At 37.7% G+C, this 14,460-nt stretch overlaps 1 protein-coding gene across 3 annotated transcripts in view; it reads left to right on the forward strand.

Moving 5' to 3' along the window:
- LOC116313280 (MAM domain-containing glycosylphosphatidylinositol anchor protein 1) overlaps positions 1-14,460 on the forward strand; it is a 182,135-nt gene that overhangs the window by 139,968 nt on the left and 27,707 nt on the right. For all 3 annotated transcript variants that reach the window (XM_039612052.1, XM_039612061.1, XM_039612062.1), the window contains 5 exons: positions 2,104-2,284; positions 2,432-2,455; positions 6,443-6,595; positions 7,247-7,402; positions 13,343-13,473. In XM_039612052.1, coding sequence (XP_039467986.1) covers positions 2,104-2,284; positions 2,432-2,455; positions 6,443-6,595; positions 7,247-7,402; positions 13,343-13,473 — 645 coding nt within the window. The remainder of the gene's footprint in view (positions 1-2,103; positions 2,285-2,431; positions 2,456-6,442; positions 6,596-7,246; positions 7,403-13,342; positions 13,474-14,460) is intronic.

Genomic DNA, 14,460 nt, shown 5'->3' on the forward strand with positions numbered 1-14,460 from the left:
TTGGTTAGTTGCATTGCAACAGGAATGTTTGGGAAAAGCTGGGAAAACTATGGATGGTTTTTTTTTAACAGTTCAGTTTTTTTTAGATACAACTTATACTATTTTAAAACCAAAAAAATATTTAAGTGGAAGAGGTGTTTTTTTGTTTTTGTTTTTTCTGTAAGCAATTATTTAGCTTGTATGGTCTCTAGTGGTGGAGCAGCAAAAGGGATCTGCAATGGCTGGCAAAAAGGGCAAACTTCATTTTGGAAGAACTGAAATGGAAACACCAAGATTGGCACTGAGAAAAGAAGTTTGCCATTATGGCACAATGTCTGGTGAGGATGCATGGACTTGATCCCAAGCATGTTGCTGAGCACACACTTGGGCTGTGGCTGCCATTGGGGTCTCGTACAGTAATTGGAGTTGTACAAAGTTTTTGGCAGGCCAGGCAGGAGTCAGCTCAGTCTAGCAGAGTTGGAATTTGTGTCAGTGAGTAGACATCCAATGGAAACTGCACACCTCAACTTGAGGGGGGATGTCAGAGCATAGAGTACTATAGCAATTATAGCAAAAGTAACTAAATCCACCAGTGATTTAATGTTAAATTAGAACAACAAGTGTGCCCATAAGGGCATTTTTTTCTATACATATACCTATATAAACCTATATATATTTTTATCGCAGTGTCACTCAAGAAGTATGAAATGTCATATCTAAGAGATCCTAAATCCAAATTCATGCTGGATAGCAGAAAATGTGTCTGTAATTGTATGATGTTCACAAAACTTCAGCTGCTGACTATCTGAGGAAACTGTGCAGGAGACATTTATCATAAACACAAAACCATGTGCACACTTAAACACACAACACCCGCAGTATACACACACCCCTGTGCTGCATGTGTTACCTGATAATGGCATGCTGTGGGTGTACTAAGCTGTTATGGTGGAGTGGCTGACCTAATGCATTAGATTGAGCTCACTGTCAGGTCTTTAAGTAGCTGGGATCAGAGGCAGATACACAGCTAATGGATCCTTCTCTCCGTGGGTGGAATAACACAGCAATAGCTCTATTTAATGGAAAAAAAGACTTAACTTTAAAAGAATGAGAAGACACCAATTGGTTGAGCTCAATATCTTAACCATTGTAATATTTCATATGACTTTTAATGATACACAGCCAAATAAGTTATTAGAAGTTGTATTTTTTTGAGATTATATTTATATTTAAAAGCATACATGGTTGAAAAGTGCTGCTATTAAACAAACTTATTGAGTCCCTGTTGTGGAAACAGAAGTGGAAATCACATAACTTGCTCAGAGCACTAAAACTAACCAACAGGTATTTTTAAACATCAAAATTGATGTGGGAGACCAATGATATACCGAGACTAATGTAGCCTCTTCTGGCCTTTAAAGCTCTTAGAGAGAATCAGTTTTAGGAAGGCAGCTTGTATACTTTATTTTGAAAAAAAAAAGTAGACTGAAAACATACCTAAGCTATGTTGGTTGGGAATATACCCCATAAAGGTAAGTTTATCCCTATATGTAATTTCACATTCCATAAACAAAAACTTAAACAGGCACACTTATAAAACCATACAGTGATGTGATTTGATGATTTTTTTGTTAAATGAGCTGCCATGTTTTACTTTTTTCTTTTTTTCTTTTTTTTTGCCAAGACAAACTTCAACCCTGTGTCTGAAGGTTGTTTGTGTATTTAAATGAAAGTGCTGGGGTATTATGACTGTTACACTAGTAAGGATTAGGATTGCATGAAAATCCTCCAGATGCGAGATGAGCTGGAGTTGTTAAATGAGTTTTGGCTTTTTCCCAGTGACTTCTGATTGACGAAATTTTAGGATATCAAAGTGAAGTGATAGAGCTGATGGGGTATGACCGGAGATGAATGAACCCAAAATGAAAAGAAAGAAAGGGGAATGGGAAATATGCCTGACACTACTGACACGTCCTTATGTGACTCCTATACCCTTTCTCCTACTCAGTGAAATCATTGTATGTATAGTTTTTTACACTTTTGACCAAGTACACATAGCACATTAACAAGTCTTCATCTTTTCTATTTGTGTGTATGTGTTTGTGTGCCTATGTATGAATGCAGAACAAGCAAAACCTGCTGTCAAAACAAATAGACCTCAAGGGTAAGGCACCAGAAAAGGGTGTTCTGATGTCCTACACAGTATCAGACCTGAAAATCCCTTTGTCCTACGAGGTCCGGCTGGCCCCTATTACCACCTACAGCACTGGGGACTATGTCAGTCGAATCATCCAGTATTCAGAACGTGAGTCTCTCTTAAAATCCTCGATCTTTGTCTGCAGTCATTAGATATTTTTTTTTAATCCAATCATATACTTACACAGAGCATAGATCAATTGATGGGTTGTTCATGTTTGAGTGCTAATCAATATTATTATAATTCTTTTTACAGCCTACACTTACCCAAGACCTTCAGGTGAGACTCAGCTGCCATCCTTTGCTCTTGTACATTTCATCTTGCTTTTTCAACCTGATTTATGACAGAGTGGTAAAGAGATGAAGGCATGTTGAATTTTGATGAAGGGTTAAATAAGCATGTTTGCTGCAAGCAGTGTCAGCACAAGTCTGCCAAGGCAAAGGTTCCCAACACATGACCCCGTGACTCATGACCCTTAATCATGTTGTTGCGATGACAATAATGGGGTAACAAAAAATGTGGCTGAAACAAGTTCTATAGAATTTTAAATGTCCTGAGATAGTGACAATGGGAGAAGGACATCAGGCTGGTTATGATGGTATGATTGGCTTGGCTTGAAAAATGAAAAATACAAAATGTGGGCCATTCTGTATGTGTTAACTTACTTGATCAGGCTATATTAAAACTATGTTCCATCTCATCATAGATTTTTAGTTCCTTTCTCTCTCTGTTAGCCCCCTCTGTCTGTCACAGTTTTCCACCAGCGTCTATCCTGGTCCTGCCTCTCTCTTACCATCCCTCTCTTTTTCTCAGTCAATTGCATCTTGTCTATTTTCTTCATTAAGAGACACGCAGCATTTTTCTGGCAGGAGTGTCAGTTGGCTCCGCCAGGGTGAGGCAATTAAAACAACAGCAGATTGGAACAGACTGCGAGAACAACAGTGTAAATTGAAAGCAGCGCATGTACTAGAGCAGGGTGTGAATAGTAATAGATTAGCTCCCTGAAACAAAGAGGCACACACACGCCGTCCTCATGGGGAGCACAAGCCATATGCATCTGCAGCGGACTGTGTGTGTGTGTGTCCGGGAAGCTTTCACTGATGCTGTCAGCTTGGACGGTTTTAGATGGCTGTTGTTATACTCTCTTGGCTCAATTTTCATTTGTTTAGTGAGTCTCTGATAATTGCCCTCCAGATGGGCTAATGAAGGTGACTACACCACGGAAACAAGGCTCTTTATCTTGCTTAACAAGAGACATTAACATCAACGACGACAAAACTCGAGGTGTTCTTCAAAATATCTTTTTTATCCTTAATGATCTATGTGACAGTATCAAAGTGTCCCTCAAAACATATTAATGGGAAAACATTAAAAGAATCACATAGCTCAGAGAAGATTAAATGTTCAGGGAAACTGCATCTCATTAGAGCTTTTACCCAATTGTGTTTATGGATTATATTCACAAGGTGTCAACAGCCAGTAGGAGCACTCAAAAACAAGAAAGGTAGACTCGTACTTCTACTGTCAGGTCCAAAATATGTTGAACAAAGAAATTGCAGTTTTGCCCTTGCACACCTGCGCGGTGGATTTTTAATCAAATAATCAATATACGAATAAAGTGCAGACCAAGGTTGTTATGGTTAACTAAAACTCACAACTAAAACTAAATGTGCAAAAAACATTTTAGTTAAATAAAATAAAAATAAAAACTTATTAAGAAAATTAAAGCTGGCGGAAATTATTTTGTGAAAAAACTAACAAAAATAAAATGAAAATACAGAGGAAACAGCCTCAGTTTTAGTATCTGCTAGTTTGGTAAAAATGATATTACTTGCCACATGAGGCTGTGATGGATGCGTTTACTGAGATTTTGGATGTCAATAAGACTGCGAATCAACTGCTTTCGAAAAGTTCTGCTTTTTATTACAATACCTGTCGTGATTTTCCAAAATCGTGCCTCTGACATATGCAGGCTCCATTCAGTAATAATTAAAATGACTAAAACTAATACTGAATCGAAACTGAAATAAAAACAAAACAATCAAAATGAAATTGCATAACTCTGGAGCAGCTTTAATTCAACAGCTGACTGACACGAAGTGTTATGGTCATTTTTAATAAAGGACACATCATATTTGACTTTGATCAAATATTGAATTTGTATTTTAGAGCTTTTCACAGTCATTTTAATTATAAGACCCAAAGAGAGCACATGTGAGGGATGGAATCATTTGGCAAAAAAAACCCCAAAACATAAAGCAAAAAAAATCTATTAGAGGCATAGTAAAAATTTACGGAGTAGCCAATATCACAATCTGGTACATTCTTTTTAAAATTGTACCAGATTGTGGTACCAGCTCAGCAAAAGCAAAAAGCCTAAAAGACCACAGAAGACAGTTCCAAAGTGTGATGACAGAATTTATATGGTTAAAAAACTAACTTAAAAAGCATTTAACCAACTCAAGAACACTTTCAAGAGTTACACATATTATTGTCAAGGTTATAAATAAAGGAAATTTCCAGGAATGGAAATAAGATGGTTTACAACAAGGAAAAAATCATTGTGGTAGTCAAGAACAAGAAGGCCAGATCAGACTTTGCCAGAAAACATATAAAAGACTCTGCCGAAGAAAAAAATTCTTTGGGCAGATTACAAATTTGTACCAGAAGGATGGGAAGAGAAAAGTATGGAAAAGGAGAAAAACGACTCATGATCAGAAGCATACCACATTATCCATCAAACATGTCAGAGGCAGCGGACAGGTTAGGGCATGGGCATGTATGGCTGCCAGTGGAACCAGGACACTAGTGTTTATTGATGATGTGACTGCTGACAAAAGGAGCAGAATGAATAAATAAGTGTACAGGGCTATATTCTCTGCTCAGATTCAGCGAAATGCTGCAGCACTGACCGGATAATGCTTCAGTGCAAATGGATAATGACCCAAAGCATAATGTAAAAACTACTTTCTCAAGGCAAAGAAATCGGGCAGTCACGTGATGGACCCAATAGAGCATGCTTCTCCATTATTAAATACAAAATTGAATTCAGAATGACCGACAATCAAGAAGCAACTGAAGGTGGCTACAGTAAAGGCCTAGCAGAGCATCTCGTGGGAGAAAAGGAAAGGATTTTCATCCAAGTATTGAAAACAATCCTTATATTTAAAATTCTGTTAGTTTTTTTTTTTTGTAAAAACACTTGATTTAAAGCCGAATGTCTGCACTTCAATCACATATTGGTTGATTGATTTAACATTAACTGTGTAGGTGTGCTGAGGTGAAGCTCCAACAATGTGTTTTGGTCCAACAACATTTATTTTTTTCATATCACACAGTTCAAGATAGATTTAATGAAATCTTGGTCTCAATCTGTCTTGCACTTTACAAGGTCAATTTGAGGCATGTCAAACTGTACCATGAATGTGTGGTGAACCATAACACTCCCAACTAATAGAACAGAGTGTATAAGAGCAGAGGCATATACACTCGTACCACCCGTCTGCAGTTTTATTTTGAAAATGAGTCCGTATTATGGTATATTCCCTACATGCCAGTGTTTTCTCGTTTTATTGGTTTGATTTTAAACATAAGTCAAAGCAGTCGGTACACTAACAATATGAACTTTGCATATTCAACGAACTTTGCTAGAATCTGTCTTTAGCCTTTAATTTTCCAAACTGGCACATTGTATTTGACTCTCACTGCTATTTAAAACTACAGAATTAGATGAACAGCCACAAATTTTACAACATTTGTAATTGCCATATGACTGGATGACTGAATGTTTAATACTGCTTTTATTTTTATGATGAGTAGTAGTGTTATACAATATCAGGTGAGCATTTTTTCACTGAATTGCACAGTGAATACAAAGGAGAAGATTTAGTGCAATTCTTTAGTGCAATTCATTATTCCAGGTATTTTTAATTTCCTTTTTTTATCGTTTTACACAGTTTGAGTCTGAGAATGTAAGAGTCATACTTTCAATTATACATAATATGTATACCAGTGCCTCCTACATGGTGCCTATCACTTTGTCAGTAATTGCCTGGCTGTCTGATTTGAAGTGCACATTGCAGAGGTCATTATAGACCTATATAGATGTTGCCATTTGTTTCCTGGGAAAGGTGGGTGAAAAAAAAGAAACAGCCTTTTATGTCATCTACAGTTTGCAATGTCACCCACTTGACATGTCAGTGATTTAATGTGTTTTTCTACCGTTTTTCTTTTTTTTTTTTTTGTAACAACACGCACACACCTCAGACCATGTGTGTGGTTTTGAAGATGAGCGCATATGTGGCTTCTCTCAAGACCGGAGTGATATCTTTGACTGGACGAGACAAAATCACCTGACGCAGAATCCCAAGCGGTCTGCGAACACCGGGCCAGACACTGACCGCAGTGGAACAAAGGAGGGTGAGGAAACTATGACTCATCTAAAGAGAAATACAAATGTATAATGTGGAAGTGTAAATTCAAAGGCACAGAAACAAAACAAATGTGTATGTACAGTCAAGACCATTCATCTTCAGACACTGTGCTTTTTGTTGTTGTTGTTGTTGTACACGCACTGTTGTGTTTCACGGCAATTATAAATAAAATATGGGATAATACATTAGTGTCAGGTCTCAACTTTAGTGTGAGTAGTTCTACATTACCATATAAAGGACTGCTGTGGAAGATATTTTATTCTGACATCATTTCATGCATTAAAGTGCTCAAATCTCAAAGCTGATTTAGAGTTTGAAGTTAGCATTAGATTGAGGAGGTGTATAAAATGTCAAACAACTTGGAAGACCAAGAAAAAATTTCAATTGTTTTTCCTCAGTTTGTCTAACTTACTTGTGGAACATGTGATTAAATGTGTTAAGATATTTTTATCACATAGAAAATAAAGCAGAAACTTGGCACTAGCTTATGATCCATTATGTTACCTCAAACCTCCCAGAAATATGTTGTTATCCCAATACCTACAGTCTATAATTTACATTAGAGGGCTTTATTAGCCATTGAAAGCCTTTTATTATTATTAATATTTCTACTCTTTATCTTTCTTGTTGACTCTAGGCTACTACATGTACATTGAAGCATCACGCCCACGTACTCAGGGTGACAAGGCTCTTCTTCTATCGCCACTTTTTAATATTACCTCAAGCAAGGGCCCCAAAGGAAGAGTCCCATACTGCGTCTCCTTCTACTATCACATGAAGGGCAAACACATTGGTAAGTCGCAGAAAGAAGAATAATGCTCACACAAACATATACACATACACAAACATTATTATCTTCTCTCGTATGAGAGCACAATGGCACACATGGGTATACAGGGAACAGTGTACTGGTGCTCTCTGCTATCGGGGTTCTCATATCGCTCTTGCCTCTGTCAAAAGCTGAACCCTGTGCTTGAACCTTGCTTGCAGAGCATGTCAGACAGAAAATTGTAGGTCTGTGTGAGAGAGTGTGTACGTGTGTGCGTGTGTATATGTGGGTGAAAGGTGGAATAGAGAGGGGGGCGAGGGTGTTGGGATGTAGGATGCTACAAAAGTTCTGTTTGTATGTGGCTTCTTGGGTCTCAGTTTGTGTGTGTGTGTGTTTTGTGTGTTTGGAGGTGGTTGAAGGGGGCAGTGGGTGTGTGATTTATGGCAGTGGCAAGACACAATCAGTCACTTGGGCGAGTTGTTCATCATAATATGCTCTGTCACACAGCTAGAATGCATACATCTAGGAGCCCTACACACCTGCATGCACACTCTTACACTTTTGTGCACACACGAAGACACACACATGCACGCACGCACGCGGGAATGTGCTCTTTACAAAAAGGGGAAAAATGGCAAATACATAGAGGCACACCTACATTTATCCACAAACACACGCACACAATATTGATTTATGTGTCCATAGCCCAAGCATATATGCTTTAATCTAGCATTTGTTACCTGCTGACCTCCCTGTCTCCTTAGGATGTGTTTGGTTTAAAAGGGCACAGTGTATTGTGTGTGTGGGAGTTTGCCTTTGTGTCTGTGTGTGTAACCAAGTGTGATAATGTAATAGTTAAGCATATTCAAGTTGAGAAATGAGAGGTAGTTTATTAAGACAAAGATTTGGGCACATTTACCACAGAGAAATAGCTTTGCACACACAAATATTTCAATGGCATGCTAACAAGAGAGTAGAAATGTTTCTGTCAGGTTATTCAGGGTTTTGCAGTAAAGAGAGAAACCTTAATAGATCAGAAAGAATGAGCCAAAAATTGGCTACTACTCAAAATGTCTCTGCTTAAAATAGAGGTGGCCTGACTGTTACTATAATATGTAATGCCTGTTTATAGGTGGCAGATTTATAAGAGATACTGGAGCACTTCATTTCTTATTGGGTAGTTTGGTCAAAGGTATTTTAGATGTTTTGCAATGAGACAGTGAAACATCAGTTGCACTATGCTTGCATATGATTAGCACATTGTGGTACCACCGCTGCAAGCCCTCTCTCAATTTCCAGTGCTGTTCGTCCCGGTCTGTCCAATTTGTTGTTACTTTAATTGCCTTACCTTGGCAGAGCTAACAGTTTTGCTAGGGAGACACAGTGTGACTCTTAATGATGGAAAGAGACAAGATGAGGATAAGACAGGGGGTCAGTGAGAGATGAGACAAGACAAGTGAGGGGAGGATGAGGGCTGGCCAACCTTTTGAAAAAGGGAGATGGTTAATGATGAGACTGAGACCAAAGTGAATGGTAAGAAAAATACTGAGAAAAATTAAGCACAGAAAATAGAGAGCCTGTTGATGTCCAGAAATAGTGAGAGCATGCTGTAGTGCTAGCCAGTTTTAATGTACTTGATATATAGTGTGCTAAAAGTGTTAAAAGGTTGTATATATTGAAAGCATTTAGGCACTTTGACGCCACACAATTTTCAGACAAGATGTTGAAATGCTGCTCTTTTCTAGCCCACATATAGTTTGCTTGTTTGTAATCCTAAGACTTTGAGAGTTTAAAAGAGGTAAAGGCACCTTTCAAAGATTTTGCAAAAAAATGAGGGCAGAAAGAATAATGCCCTTTCCTCACTTTGGATTGCAGGTTTGCAATAGGGCAGCACAAATAAAGACCTCCCCAGGTGATGTGTTTTTTTTTCACCTTAATATGTTTATCTGTGGGCTTGCTGGCAGCAACAATAAACAACATTTAATTAGTTCTGTTTGGCATTGGCTAGTATTTTTTATGGCTCAGGTTTGCAATGCCACTGGCAAGCTTACTTGGAATTACTGGATTATTTTCACTCCAGAGTGATTGAAGACAATTAGTTCCTGTATGCGGTTTGAAAAACAGTTTTATTACACTTTAAATAACTTTGGCAATATAAATGTTAGCATAGTATTTTGCACACACAACTTTCTTTTTAATTATACGCAGTTTTTCTAGATGCTTTTTATGTCTGTCTCTCACTTGATAGGTTTTAGTCCCTATCTTCAGGAAAGCATTATAACCAGCCTCTGCATGGCAAAGGTTGATTTAAAAAAGAATATGTCTAAGCCTAGATTTTTTTCCCCCAGTGGTATACCCCTGAATCAGGCATTTACTGAAAACATTGAATAGTATTGCCCTTTGGTGACAGAGGCTACAAGCTTCAGTTTACTCTGGACTCTTCAGCATTGCTTTCATAGCAAACCAGCAGCAGAAACATACCAGACAGGCCATGAGCCTTATTTAGGATGAGATGAGGGATGGGGGGAGATGAGAACCCAATGTAGGCCTTTCAGATATCAAAACAAAAACAACTCATTTGATTTCAAGTATCACAGTGCATGCCCGTCTGTGTGTGGGTCTGTGTATCTCTGCTGTCTTCCCCAATCATGATTCCACAGACAAGTAGCCTTGATAGAGCTGTGCCTTCTCCTCTGCTTGCCTGACACTCTCACCAGCATATACTGCCTTACCTCAGTCCAATCAATAGACTGCTTATCAGAGTCCGCAAACACTCTTTTGGCTCTGTGTGTGTGTGTAGGTGGTTATGGAGGTAAGAGGAGAAAGAGAGTATGGCTAATGAGAGAAGAAAGAAACTATGAGGCTCAGATATGTAGTGTTACATTAAGAGATTGAGTTAAAAGGTAAAGCTATACATCAAAATTAGGTCTTGCTTGCAGAAATGCTGCTTTTTTGGACTTTGGGAGGTAAATATTTTCTAACATTTAATGTTTGTTCACTTCTTGGAAGTGAAATTTAAGTTCCAGTTGGAAAACCTTGTAGGACACCGAAAAACAGATCTGCTAGATTTCACCTAATAGAAGAGCAAGTAACCTTTAATGTAATTAACATTTGTAATGTAGTAATGTAGCTGTTCCAACTCTATCAGATCATTATTTTTACTGAGATCCAGATTTTACTAAACCATGCGAAATATACTCAGTATTAAAAAAAATGATTTTAGACATTTTGGTATATGTGACCTTATTCTTTTTCCCACAGTTACATTTAAAAGGTAAATTCTGTTTTACATTTGCCTTTTCACTGTGGAGACCAGTGTTGGTCAAGTTACTTGAAAGTAGTAATTAGTTACTAATTACTGATTACTTTTCCAATAAAGTAATCCTGTTACTTTACTGATTGTTTATTTTCAAAAGTAATTAGTTACTTATTTCTTAGCTACTTTTTAAAAACATGATACACAACCTGAATACGTAATGAAGCAATAGGACCTTTCAGCCCAATTCTATTTTTTCTGCATAATTTATCATATAAAATTGAATCAAATGAAAAAGTCTCTTTTTAAAAATTGTTTTATTAGTTTTAATCTTTTAACTTTATGCACATTCCATCAAGCAAAAATGTAATTATGCAACAGTCTTTGACTCGAAGAAATTTATTTAACATTTAAACCTATTTTCTGCATATTTCAGCATATAAAATAAAATAATTTTTTGTGTTTACACTCACTCTTTCAAATAGATGCAAGTAAAACACAGCAAAACATAAATAAAATCAAAGATTCAGCAGCACGAAGCCCTGTCACTCTTAAGTCTATTTTCACCTGTTTAGCAGGAGTGGGGCTGGTGGAGGTTTGCCCGGTGCCGCAGTGGTCAAGTCAGCGGGGGGATCCAGGGGTTTCTCTGTGAATTTCACATTCCTGTGGCAGCTTGTTAGGTGCTTGCTCAGATTTGAAGTTTAATTTTTCACTGTAGAAAGAAGTTTTCTTCCCACGCAGCGTGTACAGTGGACGCTAATGTTTTTGTCACTTTTTACGGACTAACAGTCAGTACTTCCAAGCTTTAAATACTGCATGGTCATATTCTGTCCCGCACTCTATATTATCCATTGTTGATGTACTACACACATCTGTTGCTGCCACGGACGTCGCACGCTCGTACGTCATTGTCATGAGACACTCTCACAAACAAAATCACGGTTTAGTAACGCAGTAACGCAGCGTGCTTACGGGAAAGTAACAGTAATTTAATTACTTTTTTGCAATAGTAATCCCTTACTTTACTCGTTACTTGAAAATAGTAATCGGTAACGCGTTACTGCCCATCTTTTGTGGAGACTAGACTTTCCTTATAATGACCACAACCATGGAAAAACAGCTTTACTGATTCAAAGGCAGCAAAAGAATCATGGCTTTCAAAAGCAACTAAATACGGCATATTGCTTTTATGTAATTCACACAGAATCTAAAAACTCAACAAAAACAAGATGTTCTTTGATAGGAGTCAGGTTTGGTCAGATACAATGGTTTTCTGGAGGTATTGGTGGTTCTCAGTATATATCGACTAGCTACTGGCTGTAGCTGTTATCAATTTGGCTTCCACTAAAGCTACTTTCACTTCCTCCCTTGTCACAAGGATCACTACAGCACCTCCGCATGTCTTGATTTTTTTTTTTTTTACATGAGATGCCCTTCCTGTTATCAACTGGAATCAAACCAGCCATCTGCCAGTTGCCAAACAAATCTTTAAATCTCTGTAAATGTGCCAGAAATGTTTAATTAAACAGCGTCATTCGTTTTATTTGACATTTTCACAGTGCTAAAATATGTAGGGTTAAGGTGAAGACTGGATTGACAGTCCGATAACACTGCTTCCCTCGGTGCCCACAGACAGTTGAAACATGTTGCTTAACTGCTCAGTTGGATCCTTCCCCTAGTATCACAAATCTCCTGTGACAAAGTATGATGCTTAGTGCTGCCAGCCTGGTGATTTTTCCAGGATTTAAAGAATATAGGCTTATATTTTCACAAAACAATGATTGATTCCATTGTGTAAGCATAAGTCTATAAGTACACACACACACACACACACACACACACACACACACACACACACACAAATATAGTATAGCATAGCATGCCCCCTGCTTGCAAATTTGTTTAAGAGACTCGTGGTTGGTTAATGTTCCAATTAGGAGCTGGCTGGGGATCATTAAGAAGATGAATGATTCTCTCACACCTACTTTTAGAGACCTGAAAGAGACAGAGAGAGGCGAAAAAAGAGATGGACACTATTTGGATTATTTCTCCATGGCAAGTAAAACAATAGGGTAGAGTTTTAGACTTGCTATATTAAATATACAGTCCTCACAATGTGAATAAAATGCAACAAAAGTCACGGCACCTTTAGCTATTGAAATTGGAATCTTGTTTAAATGTTTATTATAGTCATTTTTATTCTGGGGGACAGACTCAAATCTCCACAGGATGATACCATGTTTCACAAATTTCAGGAGAAACATTTGGCCATTCTTCCAAGACAAACTGATCTTTGCTCTAGTATTATCTTTAACTAACCCCAATGTATTCTTTCGGATTCAAAGCAACTTACTTGGCCAGGCCTTAGTTTTCACTGGTTATGGATCATTTTCGTGCTGGAATATTGTCCTTCCAACGTGCTTTTGGATATTAATCTTATCAGACAATATCTTTGTTACTTATAACTTAGCAATCACAACACAGCTTACTTCTTGATGGGCGGTTAAACATAAAGTAGTTCACTTTATGTTTATAGCAGTTTCTCAGTCCATTTAATTTTTTGCAGTGGAATATATCTGTGTTTGGTAATGCTCATAACTATAAGACTAGCTAGAGTGACAATGACTTTGAATGTTTCTAATTTCCTGTGCATGTTTGTGGCTGTGTTTGTCTGGATGTGTGGCTGTGCATGGCATTTTCTTTCACAGGTACTCTCAATGTTTATCTGCGAGTGAGAAGCATTGCCTCTGTGGACAGAGCGATGTGGACAAAGTCTGGTCATCAAGGCCCAGACTGGAAGAAAGCATTCTTTGACGTTACCCCCAGTGGACCCTTTCAGGTAAGGCCTTTCTGATTTCTTTGCTTCGTAGGATTGGTGATTACAGAATCAGCAGTCACATCAATAATAAACACTAGTGACCAGTAGGAGCCATACGTGTCGATAACGCGGTATGCTTAATAACGTGAGCGGCTTTTCTCTTCCTATCATTCTGGTACAAGTTCACCTGTGCAAAGATTTTTTTTTAATTCTTTCCAGAACTGGACAGACTTTTTTTTTACATTTTTTTTGGTCGCAAAATCTCTTCAGGCGTTCCTTTCCTTGAGTGTTTACACCTTCTTGGTTCCAGTCTATATTTCCATTTGCAAAGATGTTCCTTTTATTAATATACTGTACCAGATTCTTTTTATTTGGCCACTCCTAAAGTTATTTATTATCTCTCTGATAGTTTTTTGTTGTTGTTGTTTTGCTTTTTTGTTTTTCAGACAAATGATGGCCTCTCTCACTTGCACAGACATCTCTCATACTTAAAATTCTGTTAAAAAGCTCCGACGTAGAAATTCAACTCTTTGAATCCAGTTCAGATATTATGTTTGCTTCATTTGCCATGAAATAACAAGGAAACAGGTCTCACCTAGTGCACAAAACTGTGTGTCAGTCAATTTTCCAATTAATTCTAAGCCTTTGAACACGGGGCACTGTGTATAATGATGGCTGTAATTTCTAAACAGTTAATGCGAAATCTTTTGTAAAACCCTTAGAATTAAAGTTGAAAGTCTGCACTTCAATCACATATTGATTGGCTGATTTAAAATCCACTGTGGTGGCATACTAAGGCAAAACTACAAAAGATTTGTCTTTGTCCAACAAATCATGGACCTAACTGTATTTTGACAAAACATTTAAAAAAATCTATTTTTTTGTCATCTCTTTCATCTGTGGGATGTCCCTCTTTCTCAGCCACTTTCTCTCTACTGTGTCTTTCCCAAGAGGAACATTCTCCACTGCACAAAGGCAGCACTGGGATTTTACACCATGAATTAATGG

The sequence above is a fragment of the Oreochromis aureus genome, linkage group 1, assembly GCF_013358895.1.
Source record: "Oreochromis aureus strain Israel breed Guangdong linkage group 1, ZZ_aureus, whole genome shotgun sequence".
NCBI classification, from domain to species: Eukaryota; Metazoa; Chordata; class Actinopteri; order Cichliformes; family Cichlidae; genus Oreochromis; species Oreochromis aureus.